The sequence below is a fragment of the Trichoderma harzianum genome (genome assembly GCF_003025095.1).
Source record: "Trichoderma harzianum CBS 226.95 unplaced genomic scaffold M431scaffold_3, whole genome shotgun sequence".
Taxonomy (NCBI): domain Eukaryota; kingdom Fungi; phylum Ascomycota; class Sordariomycetes; order Hypocreales; family Hypocreaceae; genus Trichoderma; species Trichoderma harzianum.
The window spans coordinates 2522774-2546375 of record NW_020209251.1 but is presented as its reverse complement, the minus strand read 5'-3'; the positions used below and the strand labels follow the sequence as shown (position 1 = coordinate 2546375).

At 51.8% G+C, this 23602-nt stretch overlaps 7 protein-coding genes across 7 annotated transcripts; 5 read left to right on the top strand and 2 right to left on the bottom strand.

Moving 5' to 3' along the window:
- Window positions 1-397: 397 nt before the first annotated feature.
- On the bottom strand, window positions 398-2258 carry M431DRAFT_492402 (hypothetical protein; the record flags this gene model as incomplete). The annotated part of the gene is made up of 5 exons (XM_024917007.1): window positions 398-481; window positions 548-1134; window positions 1191-1407; window positions 1465-1740; window positions 2022-2258. 5 exons carry the CDS (start codon window positions 2256-2258, stop codon window positions 398-400), a joined length of 1401 nt encoding a protein of 466 aa, XP_024777842.1.
- Window positions 2259-2559: 301 nt separating this feature from the next.
- Window positions 2560-3087, top strand: M431DRAFT_359562 (hypothetical protein). The gene has a single exon (XM_024914548.1). The coding sequence runs from the start codon at window positions 2736-2738 to the stop codon at window positions 3027-3029; it is 294 nt and encodes a 97-aa protein (XP_024777841.1). The 5' UTR covers window positions 2560-2735; the 3' UTR covers window positions 3030-3087.
- Window positions 3088-9543: 6456 nt separating this feature from the next.
- M431DRAFT_492401 (hypothetical protein) lies at window positions 9544-10878 on the bottom strand (the record flags this gene model as incomplete). Its single annotated transcript, XM_024917006.1, has 3 exons — window positions 9544-9602; window positions 9659-10699; window positions 10770-10878. The coding sequence occupies 3 exons, from the start codon at window positions 10876-10878 to the stop codon at window positions 9544-9546; spliced, it is 1209 nt and encodes a 402-aa protein (XP_024777840.1).
- Window positions 10879-11219: 341 nt separating this feature from the next.
- On the top strand, window positions 11220-12792 carry M431DRAFT_479673 (hypothetical protein; the record flags this gene model as incomplete). Its single annotated transcript, XM_024915796.1, has 2 exons — window positions 11220-11312; window positions 11380-12792. 2 exons carry the CDS (start codon window positions 11220-11222, stop codon window positions 12790-12792), a joined length of 1506 nt encoding a protein of 501 aa, XP_024777839.1.
- A 344-nt stretch (window positions 12793-13136) lies between these two features.
- M431DRAFT_78090 (hypothetical protein) lies at window positions 13137-14117 on the top strand (the record flags this gene model as incomplete). Its single annotated transcript, XM_024922649.1, has 2 exons — window positions 13137-13372; window positions 13436-14117. 2 exons carry the CDS (start codon window positions 13137-13139, stop codon window positions 14115-14117), a joined length of 918 nt encoding a protein of 305 aa, XP_024777838.1.
- A 1856-nt stretch (window positions 14118-15973) lies between these two features.
- M431DRAFT_479671 (hypothetical protein) lies at window positions 15974-16707 on the top strand (the record flags this gene model as incomplete). Its single annotated transcript, XM_024915795.1, has 2 exons — window positions 15974-16053; window positions 16314-16707. The coding sequence occupies 2 exons, from the start codon at window positions 15974-15976 to the stop codon at window positions 16705-16707; spliced, it is 474 nt and encodes a 157-aa protein (XP_024777837.1).
- Window positions 16708-17130: 423 nt separating this feature from the next.
- M431DRAFT_359485 (hypothetical protein) lies at window positions 17131-22800 on the top strand. Its single transcript, XM_024914547.1, has 4 exons — window positions 17131-17669; window positions 17749-17797; window positions 17911-21505; window positions 21561-22800. The coding sequence occupies exons 1-4, from the start codon at window positions 17247-17249 to the stop codon at window positions 22729-22731; spliced, it is 5238 nt and encodes a 1745-aa protein (XP_024777836.1). The 5' UTR covers window positions 17131-17246; the 3' UTR covers window positions 22732-22800.
- Window positions 22801-23602: the final 802 nt, after the last annotated feature.

The following is a 23602-nucleotide window of genomic DNA, read 5'->3' as shown; positions in this document are numbered from 1 at the left end:
TGCCTCCAAAGTTCCCTACGTACACACACACAACAATAACATTCCATACCAAGCTTTTTCTTTTTTTTCTCCTCTCTTTCTCTCTCAAACAAACCCAAATTCCACCTTTTTCCTCTTTCCCTCCCAGTTGACATTTTTGTACGATTCATTAGTATCGTATTAATTATGAGTGAAAAAGAAGCACACCGAAAAAAGACAAAGGGAAACAAACAAAAACCGAAAAAGTGCTCATCATTCGCGTCCCAAAAACAGGCCCAGACAAATCAATACGTACCATCCCAAACATTTGAAAGAGAAAAAAAAGGAGGGTGCAAGTTGGTATAAGTAGTTAAACAGTAATTTTGAAGCAAAGGGGAGTGAGTGTGAAGAAGGAAAAGAGAATCATCCGTCACTTGGATTAAACCACGGTTCCGTCACTGTCGATCAGGATCGGCGCCTCTTTGGTGTTTGGCCTGTTGATCTCAGCAATCTCACGACCTCCCTAATAGGTATGTTAGTCCAGTTCCTAATGTATAATCTGCATTGTGTCAGAGCAAGTGATTCTTACCTTCCAGCTGCCAGCTTCCAACAGCTGTGCCAGGGTCATCTCATGGCCATCCAGCTCCGCCTCCAGTGCCACATTGACATCTTCCAAGAGCTTGTCGAGCAGAGCGACTGTCAGCCCTCGCCATTCGACAATGACATCGTCCGAGGCCTCAAACATGGGCGCGACTTCAATGGCCTTGATTCCAGACTGTTTGCAATACGCGCCGTAATTAGCCAGCCCGCGAGCCATGTCTTCCTCCCTGAGAGTCAGGACACCCAAGTCGACAAAGAGGCCACCGTTGCGGTACTCTGGCAAGCCCGTCAGCAGCTCTGTGCCGGCAAAGTGCATATTTAGCAGGGATTGCATAGGCTGCATGAGCGAATACGCAAGCCACTGTGTCAGGTTGTGGAACGGCAGGATAGATTCCCACGAGTTTGATCCCGCGGGCAGGGCTTCACAGGACCAGGCATCACCAAGCGGGACGCCGTTGATTGCTGTTCGAGTAGGCCAGATGGAGGAGAGACCATCCATCAGGAGATTCCACAGAATTGGCAGGGGGACAATGAGAACTGATGATGCTTGGGTTGCAGGGTGTGAGAGCAAGTAGTCTGCAAAACAGTTAGAAAGCACGCAACCCTTCATGCCAAGGCAAATTTTCACTCACCAATCATGTTACCAGGACGGCCATCAGCCCCAAAGAACTCGGAATGCTCGTCGAGAGCCTCTGACAGCTTGACTAGGACCTCTGTTCGACCTTCCAAGCCAATGAGCTCGTTGTCGGCGTCGGCCTGCATACCCGAGGCAAGTTTGGCTGTGTTAAGAGCCCCCAATGCTCGCTTGTCAACCTGATGCTTGTTGGTTGGGCTTGCTGAGAAAATTCCCTAGACATTCCAAGTCAGATGCCAAAACTTCCAATGACAATGCTGAGATAAGCTTACTGATTTGAACATCTCCAAGGAAGCGACTGCGATACCCTCAGAGCGCCTGTAGGTTTTGCCATTTTCAACGCTCTTGTAGGTCCAGGTGGTTCCAGCGCCCGCATCCAGCAGTACGCTGATGGTGAAGAGGTCGATGAGTCGGCGGCATCGCTCTGCGTTGTCGACGCTCTCGGGCCAGCTATTCAAGAGCTCGACTACCCGATCTCGACCTCCTACACAGAAATGCTGATACCGACCATGGCTGGGAATGTCCTGGAAAGGAGCTTCGTGGTCACGCTGTACAAGCACATTGGTGTTAGTCTAGGCTTGAAACGCGGAAGTTGGGAGGCATTGGGTATAGAAAACGGGAGAAAAGGCGTTTACACAAGCATGTAGCGAACAGTAAACCGCATCTGACATCCCAAAACTTTTTGGGTTGAATAAGGTAGACAGTTCAAAGCCCAAGCCATTCCAGCAAGTCTTTTGAACTCGATACCACCATGCAGCAATTTCATTATTGCGCCCATATCTATCCCAAAACTTGCACTCCCTCCACCCAAGAACTTCTGCAAACATACCTTGATTAGTCCAGAGACAAACGTCACAACATCTGGAAATTTGTTCATATCAACGTCGAAGTGGACCAGCTCGTTATCCTGTGCCTTCTCCATGAGGGCCTTGGCTCTCTCTCGCACAGCCGTCAAGCTTCGCAGGTAGCCGGCGGGATCCAGCTGAGGGTCCGGCGGCCGAGGCAGATCAATCTTTGGTATTTTGATTGAAGGCATCGGTGATAGAGGCGTGTTGGGAGTGAGCATGCTGCCGGCAGAGACCCGGTTGTTGGCCAGGCCGCGGAATGTGGAGGAGCCGAAGCTGGTGGTGGACTGAGACTCGAGGATGCCCGACTCCCGAGGAGACTTTTGTTTGCGGGAGAAGATACCCATGGCTGCTGATTTCTTTGGTTCGAGAACTGGATTTCCCGGCGGATGCTTTTTTTTTTTTTTCTTTTCGCTCGCAGCGAAATGTGGCAATATGGAGCTTGGAGTAGAGCTCTTTCGCCTTCTCCCTCTCTTTTTGATATAGAAGAATCGATCAGGAACGGGAAGGAGGGGTTTGGACTCGACGTATTCGGAATTGTTTTCGAAGGCTAGCACGAAAGCCCGAGACGACGTCGAGGAGAGCAAAAGGAAGAAGAGGGATGGAGGTTGGAAGAGCAAGACGAGGATGCTAAAAAAGGGTATCTCGTGCCGGGTACTTGGTACCTGGCTAGCTGCTGATGAAGCTACAGCACGAGCATGTACAAGAATCAAGTAAGCCGGAGCAGCTCGTCAACCGATGATGGCGAGAATAAGGAGAGAAGAGAAGGTCAAGGGGCAAGAAAACGGGAAAAAGCAAAAAGCAACAAAAGAAGCTCAAGGTTCAAGAAAAAGGCGAGGACGAAAGAGAAATATCCAGACGCTCAACGGTTTAAGGCAAAAGACAAGGCACAGGCTGGCTCACACAAGCACAGGCGATCAGGATTAGGCACAAGCCCACACAAGCACAAGCACAAGGAAGCACAAGCACAACCTAGCACAAGAACAAGATAGAACAAGAACAAGCTCCCCGGCCGTGGCCAATTTTAGGGAAGAGTCGCCGCCAGACCCCCGACATCGACTGGAGCTGCCAGAGACCCGGAACTCACACGCAACGAACCCGCCATCGGCTACAAATTGCAAGGAGACGGGCGGGGGTACGAACAGTGGCAGCGCCTGCGAGCATCCCAGACAGGCCCCGACAGGCCCCCAATAGCGGTTACCAGCTGCCAGGTACGACGAGTCGGCGTCGTGCTATCCGACCAGGGGGTCCCTCCAGGCCCTGCAGCAGGCCCGTAGCAGCAACCAGGGCCTGTACTCGTAGCGTTAGTAGCGCTGGTGCGATTTGATGCTCTCAAGTGCTGTGCTGTACCAGGTGGCACGGCGTACCTAGTGCCTGTATTATTGGGCGCTAGCCACCGAGGTGGGCAAGGCACCAGCACGCTACTGGGCCTTAGCACCTCGCGGCTAAGAACCCGATTGCGATATCCGCAGCAACATTTTTGATGAACCGGGTGCGTGTGCACTGCACTGCACTCCATCCCATCCAGCAGTTGTACGAGTACTCCATCATACTTTGATGAGGGCGGCTACTGGTGACACCTCTGTCTGGCCTCTGCACGACAGCGGCCGAGGTTTGTGTTTGTGCTCCGATGCACAGTTGAGCACATGTCCGTACGAGTACGTGCTCATCTTGTCCTCGAATCAGGGAGGCTTACGGCACACCCACCAACTCACACAACGGCGAGCGATATACCTACATACCTAGTAGTAGCATACAGGTGGGCAGCCACCGTGTGCGAGTTAGTTGGCAGAACTAGAGACAAGAGACATTGAACCTTGAACCTTCTTGTGCTCCCTTGGGCGCGGGACTCCGCAAACCCTTCCCTTCAGGTTAATGTTATGTTCTCAAGCTGCTTTAGCTACAGTAGTGCCCTCTCGGCGTGGAGAGCCAGCGCGGACCCTGAGTGGCTCCCAAAGACCCCAAAGACACACCGGTCAGGGGCATCCCGGACGCCACCTGGGCAAGAGACTTGTCGTGTCTCTGTGATTGTGCTTGTGCTCGCGCTTCCGTGCTGGCGGACTCGGTCCGCGCGTGCAATCTAACATGGACCAGCGGGGGTTTTTTCCTTCTTGCTCGTTCTTCCTGTTTCCCACTCGGTGCTGAGCCCGACCAGGGGTAGGGGGGAGGAAGGGAGGAGGGGGAGGAGGAGCGAGCAGCACAGGCTCCCACCGGCGTGAGAGCTTGGACGGTGGCGAGATGGTCTCTAGACGGTCCCAGCGCTTGGGGGAGAAAGTCTGGGAAACGTCCAAGCGCCTCGAGACCAAGCGCCAGACCGGACGGACACTTGCTAGCAGACGCGGTCCTGTTTTAGCCCTCGGCGGGCGAATCGCGGTCGTCGAGCCGATTGGCGACGGGCTGGCGATCAGTTGCGATTAAGTCGGTGATGCAGACGCGCGACATGACTTGTGCTTCTGTCTGAGCTGAGCTGAGTACATAGAGCTGACCCCGAGCTGAACCTGAACTGAGTCGAGGCGAGGTCCTACTACTGTATTATCGGCTGCTGCTTTGCAACAGAAACCTCCGGGCATTCGTAAGCTGGATGCCGTTTTGAGAGACGTGCAGGGAGGAACGCAGGTTGGGCGAAAGGCAGCCCAGAGGAAACAAATTCAATGGAGGTGTTTTTGTGCACGTCGTTTTGGTCGGGGACCAGTTTTCAGAGCCGTGCTGGCCACTGAGAGCGCATCCAGAGACCGTGGCGAGTGCGAAAAGAGGAATTGAGAAAAAAAAAAAAAAAGAACCTTGAACCTGAAGGGAAAAAAAGCTCATGACCAGAACCATGCCCATGCCCCGAGTAATTCGCATCCCTGCCACCTGTGCTGCAGGTACGGATGTACATTCCGGATGTGAGATGTTACCACGAGGCCGGGCTAGAGCATCCCCCGGTCCCCTGTCCAGAGTGGCGCCAAAGTATCCGCCGTGGGCAGCACAGGTACAGCGCAGGTATCCTCAGTCTAGAGCCGGTGCCCCGAACCAAACATCTCGCCCAGCACCCTTACCAGTGGAGGGTACTGGGTACTGCGGCCGTCGTGGGCTGTACCAGTGGGGGACGAGGCGGATGTCCGTAGTGCTCCCTGTGGTGACCTCGGGCGCTGTCCCGTCGCAATCATCATTTTATTTTCCTCGGCCTAGCTGCCTTTGGCTGCTGCCTGTCTGGTCTACGATCCTCACGGTGCCTTGCCTTGCCTTGTTCCATGTACTGTAATGTACGAGCCCAGTGTGTTTGTGCTCCTCCTTCACCGTATCCAGAAGCTACCGGGAATTGGCTGGTTTTGGCACCTCCCTTGGAGCAGCTCATCCATGCATTGGCAGACCGAGACGTTACGGTAAGGTCCAGTGTATGTCAAATACCATCGGCAGTCAAGTAGTATTGCTTCAGGTTGCAGTAGCATCAGGGATTACAACTAGGTACCTACATATGTACTACTCTACCAGGTAAGTGTGCTGTATTTAGTCCTGTAGTCCAAGTCCCATCAAGACGGAACCAAAAGTCTGATGAGCTCTTCTGGTCAGGCAATCAACATCATACCACCCTAATCTATTCTAACCCCCCCGGCACGCCCAAGATTGCCCAGTAGAGGCAGGCCTGGCCCGCGTGGTTGCTTCTCGTTTTTGACATGCCCGGGGACAAGGGCGTCTTAATCTAGACGACTGGTTTTAGGCGATAAAAGACTTTATCCGATCAAACGTTTATATTGCACGCAGAGACCTGTCACAATGGGCGCTCGTTTCAAGATGATTCCAGGGCATCACGGACCGGAATTCCATACAGTCCAGTTCTCCGTTCCGAGACGAATAGCTACCTAGCTAATGGGTGGTGAAATATTGATGTGCAATGTGGCAGTATGGCTGTGCGCGGCCTCCTTGCTTGGGTTGACCATCCTGCCGGGCATCTCTCGGTGGAAACAGACGATGAAGCAAGCAAGGTCCTTTGCCCAGCCAGCGAGTGCCGTCTTGTCTTGGCCTGTTCACGTCGTTTCATGCCACTTCACCTGGGGGATTGTCGATGAATGGAACCTGATGCATATCCACAGCGTCAAATATGGGGCCCTTATACCAATACGCGGTACTACTACTCGTAATTCAGGAACAGCATCCCGGCAGATGATTGCAAGCCAGCTACTGCACCTCCCAAGACAAGTAAAAAGAGGCGTAGGGCACAAGTGCATGTAACCGTTATCGCCACTCGACTCAACTTGACTTGGCCGATCAATCTCGTCTCGTCTCGTCGTCATGAACAAGCCAAGCTGCAGCTCCCCTCTCACATGTCACACACAGCTAAACCTAACGGCTAGCCTGAGTCGAGAAATTTCCAAGCGGAGCCATCTCGCATGCTTACTAGGACCAAGCAGTCTCAATTAGCAATAGGACCGCGGATATTAATTAATTGCAAAGGCCAAGCCTAACCCGAAACGACGAAACGGCCAGAGAGAACATGCGAAGCGACAGTTTTTTTTTTTTTTTTTTTTATCCCAGTTTTCTTTAATTGTCTGGCAGTCTTTGTCATTCAGGTACGCTCCCGTATTACTGTATAACACCAGACTGCTAATGTCCAGTACCTTATTCTTCCGTCTCGGCGTCTTTATACCCTCAACCCTACTAACCCGGCCGGTGATTTCCCCCCCCCTCCCCAGCAGCTCGGAGACGTCTCCGTTGATGGCAAATCTCTCTCTCTCTCCCACTCCTTCTCTCTCTCTTCTCCCTCTTTTCCCGCCCATGGATCGATTTTAATCAGCCTGCGACCAGAAAAGGCCCACAGTAACCCAATTCGCCGAGGGCACCAGAATAGGCGACCCAAAAGGTCATCACAAGTTCTCTTGCTAGCTTCGAATTCCGCGTATCACGGATAGACAGGCTATCATGGACTCGTTCCGCTTACTCTGCCCTTTTCTATGGGGGTCCCGTTCATAGTAGGTGCTTGTAGTCATACAAAGTCGCACTGCGACGATTCATGTCCACCACTTTGCAGAAACTACCTAACGCAGCAGCTCACGGCCGAGGCTTGTGACAGGACAGGCCGTTGCAGGTAATTCCTGCGCGCCATCCATCACACGCTGATCCTCTCCCCCAGGGGCATGTCCCTGTATATGCCTGTTCTTTTTTTCCCTTCTCTCGTCTCTTATGGAAACCTTTCACATGATTTATCGTGGCCCCGGGATCCCGTGAGGGTCCAGCCGCCCTGGTAAAAAAGCAAATCTCGGTATCCGTAAAATGTGTCGTGTGTCTTGTTACGCAGCTCCACAAGGTAATATAGTAGCAAGTTTCTTTTTTTTTTTTTTTTCTGTCATAATATACAGAATGATGTTGCTTTTCGGGAGAGAGTCCCGCGCTACGGGTTCGGCGTACTTGAGAATACCTACTAGAACGAATTGATGCCACTCCCAGAATGAAACACTCTCTTAGATGCGGAGATCAAACTCAATCCCGCAACTATTTCCGCAAGGCTTGGTGTCGTTCCAGAACATGGAGCCGACGGAACCAAGAAGATGCGTCTATCGAAAGGGCTGACTTGGAATTGGCGCCGCCTCCAGACCCGGAAATACGGCCACGGGTAGCGAACAGCCTCGGGTCCAGGGCTGTTTGATACCACCGTTGCTCTCTGCTCCCTTGCCAGAACTCATGTTAGACCAAGGTAGCATTTTCTGGGACCATCCTTTGCTCGAGTAGGCATCTCGTCTCTCGAGAAAACACCTCATTTGGGAAGAGGTGAGAGCGTCTAAGGTGTTGGTGCGTGCTGCTCACTTCCCGGACAGGTAGGAGGCTGGCCTATTTGGATGTTCAAGTCACATTGCTATTCTAGTAAGCGCCTCGTTTACCTGCCTAGCCACATGGCACAAAGTCCATACAACATCAGTGTAATATCGCGGCAAGATAAGTAAGATTGCCATCAACAAAAAGAGCTGTTGGTTCCAGGTGTGCTACAAAGTTCGAGTGCAGTACGTACCTCCGTCTGACGTCGCAGCTTACCCTGAAGCTGAGACGGGATTTAGGAGATACCGTCTGTCACGTTGCATACAAGGATTCTTTTTCTCGGTGACTTTTTTTTTTTCCTTTTTTTCCTTTTTGGGGGGGTTTTTTTTTTTTTATTCCTTCCAGCTCTTATTTGTGTACGAGTAATACGAGCTATGTGATTACTCCCGACCTTTGATGTTCGAAATCGGACATCTTAGCTGACGAGAAAGTGCTGAAAGTCGAATCGCCGCCGAAAAGGAGGTGAATTAACAATTTCGACTGCTTGCACACCTGGATACCTTGAGGACTTTTCTCGCTGCTGTCTCGGACTCTATGTACAGCTCTTATTTGCGCAGAAAATGACAATTTCGAGAGTGAATGACAGTGAATTGCGTCACAGCTGCCAACACGAGGTGGTATTGAACTGAGACAGTCTCTCGGCACCACAGCCAAGACACTGATCTACATCAATCCGGTGACTCGCAAACGAAGCGACTATAATACCGCTATAAAGTGTCACGCGACACTCTGAATCACGGATTTCCGCTCAACAATGGATGTACTCGTAGGACATCTGAACCATCTGCCAGGCACAGGAGAGCCGTTGTCTGTGTCGATATCTAGATCCCCATACCCTTCCTTCTGCTACAATCACTTCCGATACTACATGTACCTCGGCTCGCCCAGATGGGTAGTATGTTTCATAAATCTAGTGCGTCATAATGAGTGATGAAATGTCTGGCAGCTAATTAAATGGATTACCCGCGGAAGCTTGAAATAGAAAGCCCGAAGGAAGCTGCCCGTGTTGCCAAGGCTGCCCCCTTTCAACATCTTACACGTAGAATGAGAAATGAAATCCTATTTCTAGACCCAAGTTCACCTACCCTGGTGCTATTTCATATTCTTTGACCACCTTGCCTAGCTATCGTGTCCGATGTGATAGCGACATGTCACTGATAGAAGATGCTCATTTTACTAAAGCTGCTACGTATACACGATACCCTGGAGTAAATCATATCTTTCGGCAAAGGGGTCATTATATCATTGTGCTATATGGAGCATCTGGACTACTGAGTAAAGCATAGCGGATGAGATATTGGTGATTGCTCCTCCTACCATCCTTTGCTAAGTAATCAAAGCATTCAAACTATGGCTAGAGCCTTTCACTCGAACATCTAATATCACACAATCGTTTTAAGCTGCTGTCAATCGACACTTCTGTTACTTGACTGCATTTGTAGGTCATGCTCCCTCCGAAATCAATAACCCTATTGTCCAAACAAGGCGCTGCCGATAAGAAATAGTCAATCTAGTTACTCAAAGTTAGCGAGATCAACACAACCAAACCGAATAGAAAAAGAGGCTCACCTGATCAAACTTGGTACCCCTTTCCTCCACAATTAAAGAGCCGGGCATGCCCTTGGTCCTCGGCTCTGTACCTTGCCCCAGCTATGCTGCGTCCTTCGGTATGCTACTTATCCGCCGTACGCTCTTGTGCGCGAGGAGAGCGGTTTATTATGAGATGAGATCGGCGACATTCATCGGCATCTCATCGATTTGAGTTGAGTAATACACTGTGATGAGCAAGTCAGTATGTGTCACGGGGTAGAAACGAGGTTAAACAACGTACACTCAATGTCTCGGAGGATGCGCACATCTTCCGTGGTCACAAAGTTGATGGCCACGCCCTTGCGGCCGAATCGTCCACTACGACCAATTCGGTGAATGTAGTTTTCTCGGTTGCTTGGCAAGTCGTAGTTGATAACTAGACTGACCTGCTGCACATCGATACCACGTGCCCACACATCTGTCGAGATGAGAACTCGGCTGTTTCCCTGTCGAAAGTCTTGCATAATGCTGTCACGCTCCTTCTGAGGCATATCACCATGCATGGAGCTGACGGTAAAGTTGGCCTCGCGCATCTTGTCCGTAAGCCAGTCAACTTTGCGGCGTGTGTTGCAGAAGATGACGGCTTGGGTAATGGTGAGAGTGTCGTAAAGGTCGCACAGAGTGTCGAATTTCCAGTCCTCCTTCTCCACGGCGATAAAGTATTGCTTCAGTCCTTCCAACGTGAGTTCGTCTCGCTTGACCAAGATTCGGACAGGGTCGGTCATGAACTTGGTAGTCATGTCAAGAACATCGTAGGGAAGGGTGGCACTGACGACCACGACCTGCGTCGCCGGTGGCAAGTAGCGGTAGACGTCGTAGATTTGCTCTCGGAACCCCTTGTTAAGGAGCTCATCTGCTTCGTCCAAGATGAGCATCTTGATGTGCCTCGTCCTAAGATGGCGTCGTCGAATCATATCAGCTACCCGTCCTGGTGTGCCCGAAACAATGTGCTGGCCGTAGTCGAGCTTGCGAATATCCTCCCCAACGTTGGTGCCACCGATGCAGGCGTGGCACTGCACGTTCATATAGTCGCCCAATGCCATGACAACCGATTGGATCTGAGTAGCCAGTTCTCGTGTGGGGGACAGGACAAGAGCTTGGGTCTCGCGCACGGCCGTGTCAATAACTTGCAGCATGCTGATCGAGAAGGTGGCTGTCTTTCCCGTGCCGGACTGGGCTTGCGCGATGGTGTCGCGTCCCTTGCAGATCTGGACAATGGCTCGCGACTGGACGGCGGAGGGGGATTCATAGCCGTAAGCGTAGATGCCGCGGAGGAGGTTCTCTAGAACGTCACAGTTAGACAAATCGACACGATTGATAGAGGCGGTAGACAATAGACTAGGTGGCTTTACCTTTCAGCGACATGGCCTCGAAAGTCGGGTGCACCGTCACCTCTTTGGAGGTGGAAAACTCCATCCTCTCATCCGCCTTGCGGTCAATGCCTCCAGCGCCCTCAGCCATGATGTAGCAAGATGGATTGGTGTTGTAAGAGATAAAGTGATTTGCTGAACTGCTGGCAGCTCCGGGATGATGTTAGGTCGGTAGTTGGGGATCTTGGCTCCAAAACTTTTGGATCGACCGATAACGTTTCTGGCGTCGGAAATATCTCGGCAAAACCGATAAGGCACTTTTGCCCCCCAGGTCCTTCTAAAAACGCGACCTGCTTGGTGTTTTTTTTATGGAGTCACTGAACGCTACCTCATGCATTGGCTGAAGCAGCGATTTCCTCTTGGTGTCGCGCCGACCTTCTTTTCTCTTCTGTCAATTATTCCTTTCAGCTCTCAACAAAACAGCCTCGCACAATGTTAGTCCTAGAAGAGCAGCGGTACATCCACGAGGACCTAGAGCGCCTTGAACAGGGCATTGCGGACCGCATCCGCGAAGACCCCAAGCATGTGAGCCCCCCAGACTGTGTTTCTGTTCTCTATTCTAGACGATGCCTAACTGATGCCGTTAATTTAGATTCGCGATCGCCTCAACCGCGACCACGAAGTTGCACAGCTCTTAGACCAGATCCAGGCGCAATCCCAGAACCTACTCAACATCTACGGTGACGAGTCTGGAAGCAGGGCTCAAGAGATCCAACAGATCGGCACTGGAGATCCGTTCGAAGAGTTTTATCGTCAGTGGAAGGACGTTCGAGATCACCACGCAAGATACCCCAATGAGCAGGCGGAGAACTCAGAGCAACGATACAAGGTGTCGAGACATGGCGATCCATCAGAACCTATGCCCTCCATTGTCGACTCTCTATTCTCAGGAGAGGAGGCCTACGGAAGGTTTTTTGATCTAAATACTTGTCACGAATCTTTTCTCAACCTGCCAAACGTAAAGCGCTTGACTTATCTGCAGTATCTCGAGTTGTTTGACAACTTTGCGCCCGGCTTTGCAGGCGTCAAGCGGAATGAGAAGCTGACTGATCAATATTTCAAATACGTCGGAGATTTAAGCGATTATCTCGAGTCGTTCATGCGACGGACACGACCTTTGGAGAATGTGGATAAGATTGTGCAGTCCTTTGACCAGGAGTTTGATGAGGCTTGGACCAAGGACGAAGTTGAGGGGTGGACTCTTGAGCAGGCGACATCAACCAAGCAGCGCACAGGAGACGCTATATGGTGTGATGACTGCGAGAAAGAGTTCGCCAACGATAATGTCTACAAGAACCACCTCAAGGGACGAAAGCATATCAAAGCTGCAGAGCAACGAAGCCAGCGACAAGAAGGGTCGAAGCCGGCTGCAAATGGTTCTGGAAAGGGAGTTGTCTCACCAACCAGATTAAAAGAGCGAGCCGTAGCAGAGCGCGAGCACAGAGTCAAGCGATTGGCCAGTGCCATGAGCACTGAGCGGGGCGATACCCGTGTCAACGTCGAACGTAAACAAGGAATGACAGAACGAGAGCGTCAACAAGAATTGGATAACCTCCTCAATGTGTCTGATACCCGTTACGAACCGATGGATCAAGACGATGGTGAAGGCGAGGATGGCGAAGAAAAGATTTACAACCCCCTCAAGCTCCCTCTGGCCTGGGACGGAAAGCCCATTCCCTTTTGGTTGTACCGATTACACGGACTCGGTGTGGAATTCCCATGCGAAATCTGTGGAAACTTTGTCTACATGGGCCGACGTGCGTTTGATAAGCACTTTAATGAGGCACGCCACGTGTATGGCCTCAAGTGCTTGGGCATTGCCAACACCAGTCTCTTCCGAGACATTACGGGGATTGACGAGGCCATGAGGCTCTGGGAAAAGATTCAGAAAGAGAAGAAGAGGGGGAAGATTGACGACGGAAGCGTCATTCAGATGGAGGACGGCGAAGGAAACGTTATGCCGGAGAAGGTATACTACGATTTACAGAAGCAGGGCTTGCTTTGAACGGTTCATGCATCATAGGCTGGGAGTTTGTGGATATGGCGATTTGGACGGTCAGGGAACATACTTGCTTGATATTGTAGTAATTAGAATGAATTGAGGGAATTGGATGTTAAATTCGCAAAGAAATTGTGTTGTTTGCTGTTGTTTGCTAATGTCCGCTGCTGTCTTTCGTCAACATAGTTGCTTAGTCATGTTTGAATTAGGCATCACCACCAAATACCAAGGCGCGTTACCCGGGAGATTTTTTACCTCTTCATGCTCGTCCCCTTTGTAACAGCATGCCCAATATCGGCATTGATATTGATGACGCATCCTAAAATTCCAAGCGGTGAGCAAGCATAGGCATGTCAGGCCTTGTCAAACCTCTGCCGGCTTTATATGTTGTTTATGTCTTGCGCTCAACAGTGAGGCCCGGCTCGATATACATTGGATCCACGCCAAATCCGCCTAGGCGGTTAAAGCAGCACAATGGCGAGGCCAAAGGCGGCGCAGTGCGCACATCGCGCGATACTCTTCGGCCCTGGGAGATGATTGTGTTGGTTTCTGGATTCCCGAGCTCGACAGCAGCTCTCAAGTTTGAGTAGGTTTCAGCCCCCTCTTCGAATAATCCGTTGGTATCGTATGCTGACGTGAAAATGGCAAGATGGGCTCTAAATAACCCACACCTTACTCTACACATACCGAAAGAAGAGCGTATCACAGTAGCGACGCAGAGAAAAAGGAATGGGATGCCGAGACGAAAGCCGCACAGCCTCAAGTCTGTCATTCCCAACGTTCACCTGCTCACGAGCGTGTCAAGCTTTTCAAGGTGGCCATTGAATGTGCATTTCTTTAGTCAAGATGCCCACAAAGTCTGGAAAGACTGGAGCGAAACAAGAGAGACTGCCGTCGCCACGAGTCCCACGATATTGACAGACTTTGGCCCCTCTGCAGGGGATGCGTCGACGACACCGTGGGGGATTCACGCTCTGGCGTTGGATTACTCTCCGATGAAGGAATACATTGAAAAAGCCCATAACGTGACATCGTTTGAGAGGCAAGGGCAATGCATTCACTGCAGTAAAGAGATGCAGCCTGAGCAAGGCTTATACGCAATGTGCCCCAACGACGGCTGCGAGGCAATGGGACACATTGACTGCTGGAGCAAGCATGCACTGGCGGGTGATGAACCCGGTGCCATTATTCCTACTAGCTGCAAGTGCCCAGCATGCAGCGGCGAAATACGATGGGGAGACATGATGAAGGAGCTGAGCCTGCGAACGCGTGGAACAAAAGAGGTGGAGAAGCTGCTGAGGAAGAAGAAGCGGGCAAAGAAGGACTCGTGATGGGGAGAGCCAATTGGAGGGATTTTTCGGGGCTTCTAGGGATTTGGCGCTTATAGAAGAAAGTATAAGTGCTCTTTGTCTGAATTTTTGATTTTGTTTATTGTTGGTGGTTAAGATTTACTAGATTGGTCGGATGAAGCCCGTTGTTCAGATAGAGTTGTGACTTATGCGTGATGCATCGGCTACAGCCGGCTAGAATCCATGGATCTATCCATATGGTTTGGCTAAAACTATCACATAACGTGGGTATAATAGTCATGACATTGGAATTTCTATCAACTGAGAAAAGTCGTGTGCCTGACATGGCAAAGAGCAACCATCGTTCAATCCAGCTCTTGCGGCATTGGCTCGGCATCTGCATGCACACACTCTCTCACTCTACCTAGACCAAGACTGATCTGGTGATGGTGGGGTGATGACGGCACCGGCTCAGTGGGGGCTGCGCACCAAAGACTCGGTAATCTGGGCTTTCGGAGCTTTCAAAGGCCAAAAGGCGTGCAAAAGGACTGGCCACTGGTAGGGCACACAAGCGCCCAGAATCTGGGGTTCCAGTGCGCGGTAGAACGGCATGCCACTATATTCTCAGGTAAGATGTAAGAAGCGTGATACAGGGCAATCCATCCGCTGATTACGAGCTGCACATCATCCAAATCCTTCTGGCTCTCCCGCAACGAGGCTGCCTCAGCCAGCTGCTAATTGTGGACACGTCCGTTCAACCTCACCGACGCGTGATTGGCTCGGCACTGGCCACCATGGGCCTGACCCTTGTCGGTGCAACCACTCATATCAGATTTGCCTTCTTGGCTGGAGGGAAATAAGAGAGAAAAAAAAAAAAATTATGGGCATTGTCAGCAAACTATTCGGCTATTTCTGCGCTACAAGCTGGGCCTTGACTTGTACAAGCACGGCGCGACAATGATTTTCCGAGTGGACGGTTGCTGGGGGTTTCGGTTGCGTTTGGACGGATCAATGCGAAAATACGCGCAGCATATGGCTTTGCATGGGGATTGCGATGGGAGCTGACTCGGCGCGCTTTTATCTCTTTTTGATGCGTACACGCATGGACGTATCGCGTTTGCTTGTTGGCCAATGTCGCGGCTGCTGTGGTTTGCTGCCGTCAAGCTTCTCTTGGATTCTCTTGAGGGAGTTGAGCTCCATTGTTCTGATTCATAAGAGAAATTGGCGGAGCACATGGCAGCAAATGGTGTAATGCGAGTCGAGCCCACAGTCAGCAAGGCCAATCAATGTACAACAAAGGATTGTACTCTACCGTACTCCTCTACTGTACAGCTTGCATTGCATCCATCCATTTCCCCCTTCCAAACTCGGGCATAAGGCGGGAGCAAACGAAAACTGACCCGACCCTTTGTATGTACCTTTTGCAGGCTGGTAGTGCGACAGGAGCCGGATGTCGTCTGCGGTGGGGCTGTCAGTTTTGCTCGTGCCAAATACATGTATCCATGGCGCCGGCCGCTATTGGAAACGCCGCAGAAAAATTAACAAGAGAGGCAAAAAAAAGTCAAAAACGCCGGCCTTGGATGACGCTCACTGCCGTAGTAGAGCTTCCGGGCGCCTTAGCAGTACGAATACTCATATGCATCACATCACATGTATACGTGCAGCAATCAACGCATGGCACAGGTTACCTGTATAGGACATGTGCTGTGCTGTAGTGCATGCAAGTAGAAGTACCTGCGACCCCTGTGCGATCCGGCTGATGCCTCTTGATCGGTGGCCCCGGTGGGAGCACTGCAGCGGATCCGAGAGAAAGAGAGGACCGGATCGTCCGCACAGGGAAAAAAAGTCCTGCAAGTACAGGTACCGCGCCAGAAGAGCCTCTCATAGCGACTTGCATCATGGAAGACTCCATAAACAACGGGACAGCCAAGGGAGGTACCGAGTACATGAGCGCAACAGGATGCTTCTGGGTACCAAGGTAAAAGTGCCTGCGGCTGCGGGCTGAAGCACCTCGAAGCTCTTGCTCCAAACCCAACCACTTCAGCGCGTTGAAATGTCCCCCAAAGTACCCCGTACCACGCGCATAAGTCCAACTGCAGAGCGATAGGCTGCATACGGCGTAGCGGCGGTACTTGCCCAGTAAAAAACGCCCGGGGTCCATCGAACTAGTAGCTGCTTATTGGCTGCCGCGGCCGTGGGTCCACCCACACGGACCACCTGGCTGGCTGCAGCGCACAGCTCCTGGCAGGGCAAGTGCAGCCCAGCTGCGAGCACAAGTCCCTGGTACCTCGCGCGCCCGCTGTACGCTGGTGGTAGAGTCTCCCTCCCCTCCGTACCCAGGTACAAGTACCGGCCCGCAGGCATCCTCCCAGCAGCACCGCGCCTGTACTCTGTAGAGAACGCTCAAAGCCCTGTACCAGTACTTCGGAGGGCCGCACTGAAGCAGGTACCTGTCGGTCGCTCTGACCCCGTCCCTCTGCTGCTCTGCCAGGAACGTCCTGCGCACCTTCACGCCGGAAGCCTCGACCCATTCCACTCGTGCGCTTCCGCCCACTCTCTAAATCCAATCTCGCTCCGGCATCTGCACCACCCAAAGGGCCAACGAGACTCGCAGAAACTCGCTGGCTTTTGATTCTGCGGCTCCCTTGGCCCTCTGCCCGTCGTTGCACTCTTGACAATCAAACAAGGCCCCAGCCCTGTATCTGTATGTATGTCTATGGTCTATGGTCCATGTCTCTGACTCTCCCATCCGCTGCACTGCCCTTCGTGTTAGTTGCGCCATGTTCCATGTTCCAGCTGCCCGTCCTTGACCACATACTTTGTTTTACATCCCGTTTCTTCTGCAGCACCGAATGCTCATGCTCATGCTCATGCTTATACTCCGCTAGTCAAGCCGCCATCTTTCTTTTTACCTTTTTTGCTGTGCCGGCCCAGATAAGAAACGCCACGGCCACTTTTCCATCACGTCTCGACTTGCCCCGGCCCGAGACGCACATGGTCCCTCGCATACATGATGCCATGCGGATTGAGCCTCCACGATAGGTATCTCGTCATATGAGCCTGTTTGGCCGCCTCCTCCCTGTCCATATCGAACGACAACGACGCCTGCGCCTGCTCTCAACCACGCCCCCGTGACCCTCCGAAATCCTGGGGCCGGAATTCGTTTGCGCCATGGCACCGATGGCCTCGCTCAGCGCAGCCGCTGCTGCCTCTGGCAGTGCCAATGCCAGTTCGCGCAGCTCGCCTGCGATTGGGGCGTCTGCGGCCTCCTCGTCCTCGAAGCCCAAGCACAAGGTCAACTCCAACGGCTATCATCCTACAAATCCACCCGTGCCGCTCAGCTCCATGGTCAGCGCGCCATTGGATCTCACCTCGGTCGAGAGACGCGGCCAGCCCACGGCGGTGCGGGAGCCGCTCAAGAAGAAAACACGACCGCACGGCATATCAGAAGCCCCGACCTACTGTCCGACTGAACACGAATGGCGTGACCCCTTGCAGTATATTCAAAAAATCGCCCCCGAAGCATCTCAGTTCGGCATCTGCAAAATTATTCCACCCGATTCATGGAACCCCGAATTTGCAATTGACACTGAAGTATGTGATTTTGCGCCAACAGGGCGCTTGGCGATCTGGGGACGTGCCCAACGGTACAATTCGCTGACCAAATCGATAGAAATTTCACTTTCGCACTCGAAAACAAGAATTGAACTCCGTCGAAGGCAGTAAGTCTTTTATGTTGCGGAAGCAGAAAGCTTCCCTCCTGTTCCCACAAGGAGAGAGAGGCAAATAGAAAAACAAGGGAATTTGCTTATTAATTTTTTTTTTCGTCTTTTAGGTACGAGGGCCAATCTTACCTATTTAGATGGCCTTGCCAAGTTTCACAAGCAGCAGGGGAACAACCTACATCGTCTGCCGTATGTCGACAAAAAGCCCCTTGACCTTTATCGCCTGAAGAAAGCAGTCGAATCCAGAGGCGGATTCGACAAGGTCTGTAAGTTGAAGAAATGGGCTGAGATTGGAAGAGATCTCGGCTACAGTGGCAAGATTATGTCGTCATTGTCCACGTCGCTCAAGAACTCGTTCCAGCGATGGCTTTGCCCGTACGAGGATTATCTGCGGCTCGCAAAGCCTGGAGTTCACCAGCAGCTTGAACAAGAGTATGGCGGCCCTTTGACCCCGAGCCCCGCACCAACGCCCGTGAAGCGATCTACAGTCAACACTCCGAGCAGCGCCCGAGGGGCTTCGCCTGCCCGACAGGCATCAGATGCCCTCCAGAACAGCGTCGCCGGTAAAAGAGAGATGGATCGAGACACGCCCATGGCCGATGCACCGCCTGCTCCCACCTCAGCAGGACCCACTTCCGGATTTACAGCCATCAACACCAACGGCGGCTTCACTGCAGTCAATTCGGGCTTCACCAGCGTCAACCGTTCCACCAATGGCGAGAGCAAGAGTTACACCCCAGATTCTAAGCGATACGACAGCCCCGCTACATCTACGAGAAATACCCCCGAAGCTCGGCCATCGGGTCTCGGCTCCGCTGTTGCACTGAAGCGGCAATTGAGCGTCGGCAGCCCAGCAGACTCAATCAAGAAGGAAGGGGATACCGACAAGGACGACGCCGATATGGCCAGCCGGCGAAGCAAGCGCCTCAAGAAGGATAATGTGCCTACAGTGGCTGGTTCGCATATGACCGTATTTCGCCCCTCTGTTCCCAGAATTCCTAGGGAAGAAGGTGCTGCTGCAGGGAACAAGTGCGAAAATTGCGGACGCGGTGATGACAGCGGGCCTCTGCTCGTTTGCGAATCCTGTGATCATGCGTACCACGGCCCTTGTCTTGATCCCCCGCTGAAGCGAAAGCCTGAGGCCGAGTGGAATTGCCCGCGGTGCTTAGTGGGAGACGGTCAGTTTGGGTTCGAAGAGGGCGGCCTGTATTCGCTGAAGCAGTTCCAACAAAAAGCAAATGATTTCAAGCAGGGCTATTTTGAGCAAAAGATGCCCTTTGACGAGACTCTTCATTGCCATAGGCCGGTCACTGAAGAAGATGTCGAAAGCGAATTCTGGCGCCTGGTGGCAGATTTGGAAGAGACTGTCGAAGTTGAATACGGTGCCGACATCCACTGCACTACGCACGGCTCGGGCTTCCCTACCGTCGAAAAACACCCAAGTAACCCATACGCCACCGATCCTTGGAACCTCAATGTTCTCCCTTTCCACCAAGACAGTCTCTTTAGGCATATCAAATCCGACATTTCAGGTATGACGGTGCCTTGGGTCTATGTTGGCATGATCTTTTCAACATTTTGTTGGCATAACGAGGACCACTATGCCTACTCGGCCAATTACCAACACCTGGGTGCGACCAAGACATGGTATGGCATACCTGGAGAAGACGCCGAGAAGTTTGAAAACGCAATGAAGGAGGCTGTGCCAGAGTTGTTCGAGACCCAGCCGGATTTGCTCTTTCAATTGGTCACACTTCTCACGCCAGAACAGCTGAAGAAGGCCGGTGTGCGTGTCTACGCCTTGGACCAGAGGGCTGGCCAGTTTGTCATCACGTTCCCTCAAGCCTACCATGCCGGCTTTAACCATGGCTTCAACTTCAATGAAGCTGTCAATTTTGCCCCCTGTGATTGGGAGAAGTTTGGACAGGCTGGAGTTGAGAGACTGCAGCTATTCCGCCGGCAGCCGTGTTTTTCTCACGACGAGCTCTTATGGACGGCTGCTGAAGGAAGCGTGTCTTCGGGCCTTACCATTCAAACGGCAAAATGGCTGGCACCGGCTCTTGATCGCATAAGCCACCGTGAACGAGTACAGAGGGAGGAGTTTCTTACGAGGCACAACGAGGTATCTCCTCATAGATGCCAAGTCATGGGGGGAAGCGAGGACTCCTGCCCCCTTACCTTTAAGATCGACGATGCCGATGTTCATGATGAGGATGAGCAGTGCTGCAGCTATTGCAAAGCCTTTGCGTACCTATCCCGCTTCAAGTGTCATCGTTCTGGGAAGATCCTGTGCATTTTTCATGCTGGAACCCACGCCTGTTGCGACGTGCCGGAAGAGAAGCGGCTTAGGGGCGAGGAGCATACGCTCATCTATCGGAAAACTGACGACGACATGATCTCGATATACCAAAAAGTCTCCGAAAAAGCACGCACACCCGAAGCTTGGGAAGAAAAGTACGAAAAGCTTCTCGAAGAGGAAGCTACACCTTCGCTAAAGACCCTCCGGGCGCTTTTGCACGAGGGCGAGAAGATCCCCTATGAGCTTACTTCTCTTCCGATTCTGAAAGAATTCGTGGACAAATGCAACGACTGGGTTGAAGAAGCCACCAACTACATTGTCCGAAAGCAGCAGAATCGCCGCAAGAATGAGAAAGTCTGGCAAAGTAACGGGCGTCGTGGAAGTGCCAATAATGATCAGAAAGACAAAGACAAAGACAAAGAGTCGCGCCACGTAAGCAATATTCATCGCCTGCTTACAGAAGCAGAGCATATTGGGTTTGATTGCCCTGAAATAGCACAGCTTCAAGAGCGGGCGGCCGCCGTGAAGCAGTTTCAGGATAATGCCACCACCATTCTCAAACAAAATATCGCCCACCCCATCGAGGCTATAGAGGAGTTGATCGAAGAGGGACGTGGCTTTAACATAGACACCCCAGAGCTGGAGGCCTTATGCCGGAGACTCGAAGAATTGCGCTGGAACGAGAAGGCTAGGACCAGCCGCGGCAAGTTTTTGCTGTTGACAGAAGTGCAAGAAATCATTGAAGAAGGGAAGCGGCTAGAGATTCCCAGCTACAATGACCACCTGAAGTACTACTGCGACAAATTGGCGGCTGGCCAAGCCTGGGAGGCAAAGGCCAGAGAACTTACCCATGCCGAGTTTGTCCACTACCCTCAGTTGGAGGCACTCACGGCTCAGGTACAAGCCAATGCTCTCCCCGTCTCTCGCGAGACGCTGGCTGCCGTCGACCAGATACTCCACAAGCAGCGCGAGGCACATCGCCAAATCATTGACATTACCGATCGGTGCCGCGACCCTGATTATACAAAGCGGCCCAAATACTCTGAAGTTCTCGAGATCACAAGGAAGCTGGATGACCTCAACTCGAAGCCCACCGGCACTGTCGACCTAGAGAATGAGCGAAAGCGTCACGAGGATTGGATGCGAAGAGGCAAGAAGCTCTTTGGGAAGTCCAATGCACCACTGCATATTCTTAAAAGCCATCTAGAGCATGTCCTTGAGCGGAACACAGACTGCTTCGATACGGACCACGACACTCCACGCCTTCCAGGAGAGCCCGTTTCAAGAGAAGCTAGTCCGGAGGCTGGAGGGAATCGGTGGGAAGACCCACGATCGAGGCAAGTGTTTTGTATCTGCAGAAAAATCGAAGCTGGCATGATGATTGAGTGCGAGCTGTGTCATGAATGGTGAGTTTGGAGTACACGCAATTGAGGAGAAGGAGCACGCGCTGATATAAGCCAGGTACCACTACAAATGCTTAAAGATTGCCCGTGGCAAAGTAAAGGAGGACGACAAATACACTTGCCCGATATGTGACTGGAGGATGAAGATTCCTCGCGACGCATCTCGACCCAAACTGGAGGATCTTACTTCTCTTGCCGATGAGATTCCAAGCTTGCCCTTCCAACCGGAAGAGGAGGAAGTTCTTCGGCAGATTATAGACAATGCGCAAAACTTCAGAGACAAGATTGCCCAGTACTGTAACCCCCTTCTTTCAACAGAAGCTGAGGCCGAAACCCAGCGATTTTTCCTCCGAAAACTTGAGGGCGCAGAGATTCTGCTATCATACGAGACCAACTTCTTCCGTCAGGAGCTTCACAAGTGGTGCCCGGTTGCGCCGGAGCCACCGCCAATTCTGCAGGTCTCTCTGAGCACGCGCAAGCCTCGCCCTACGAAGCTCCAGAAGATGCTGGTAGAATATGGAGTTGACAATCCAGACGACCTGCCGGAGCACGCGAAAGGTAAGGCCAATAGCCTTCGACGGAAAGCGGCGAATGCAGAGGCGGCAGCAGCAGCAGCTCAAGCGACAACGGCTATGCCCAGCGTACCTAACCCACACAATGCAGCGTACGGGCCGCAGGCTTACTTCTCTCGCGGATCTCATTCAACTACTCCAAGCATCTCTGCCAACTCACATGGACATGGGGATGAGAAGTCTGAATCGGCCTCGGAAAACGACGGGCTCAAGCTGGGGTCCGCTGAAGCAGAGAGTAACTTGCATCCTAGTTTCTTGCGCGCAGGCAGCTCTCATTTGGCGGCTGATGACTCGAGCATGTCACTTGAGGAGCGGTTTATGCGTGGCCAAGATGATGCGGATAAAAACAAGGACCTCGGAATGTTTACTCGCTCTGAGCTGGGGAGAGATCAAGCTGAAGGGGTATGGGGGTCGGATGTCTGGAGCAGTAGACAAAGATCCATGAGTGAACATGGGCGGTCCATGACTCCGGCTGACTTGGACGAAAACATGAAACACGACGATGGCAAGGTTGACCAAATGTTTAAAGAAATGACGAATCAAGACGAAGACGAAGATCAAAAGAAGAAGGATACCACGATGACGAACGGAAACGTCACAGCAGACTTATTAGAAAGCGAGAGGAACGGGTTGGATGCGATGTTGGACGGGGAGTAGTTTGGTTGATTCTTGGGAAATGGGAGAAACGAAGAAAAAGCAGGTTGGTCGTGCCATGACTGAGAGCCCTCTATATTTTCTTTCTTCTTTCTATTATGTGCGTTTTCTTCTTTTTTTTTTTTGGGAGGATCTGGGAGTTTATGGTAATCGGTACCAACCGGGAAGGACTATGTGTATGCTTGTAATACCAGGACGCGGCGTGTCTTCTTCTTCTGCTTTCTCTTTCTGACGACATGGGCGCAATTTAAAGAGGGCACGGATGGAATGCTTTTCTCTTTGGAAGGAGGAAGATGGTGCACTTTCAGGGGGGAGAGTTTGAGAACGCATGTGTGCAAATAATTTTTTTCTTTTACTTCTTCTCAGTTTTACGATTCAATTAGTAGCTTTAGTTGAGGTTTGTTTGCCAGAGGAGATGTGTGTGGGTGAAATAAATGGGAGGCTTAATATTGCCGGATGAGAGAGAAAGAATAAACCAAAAGAGTTTTTTGTTTTGTTTGACCATTGATGTCTTTGTAGTTGAATCGTGAGATGCCTAAGCAATGAGCAGCTTGAGCGGGCGCAAATCCAATTGCCTTACTACCAGGTTCACTTCATCTTATCGGGATTTTTTCTTGCAGTGCTCAGAGAATATGCGAGACATCAGTTGGTGTTTGACTGACACGAACTGCTGGAGGGAGATCTGAAGCCGCTAGGCTTAATATTGCCTAGTCAAATTGAATTGGCGTACTAAGCAACGGAGCTTCCCATCACGTGACATCCCGCAACCGACGCATCTACGCGTGCCTCGTCATGGCAAGTTGGGCTTTTATCGGCATCATCAGCACAGAATCACTACTTCACCTTCGCCTCACCTTCGCTTCACTTCAGCTAC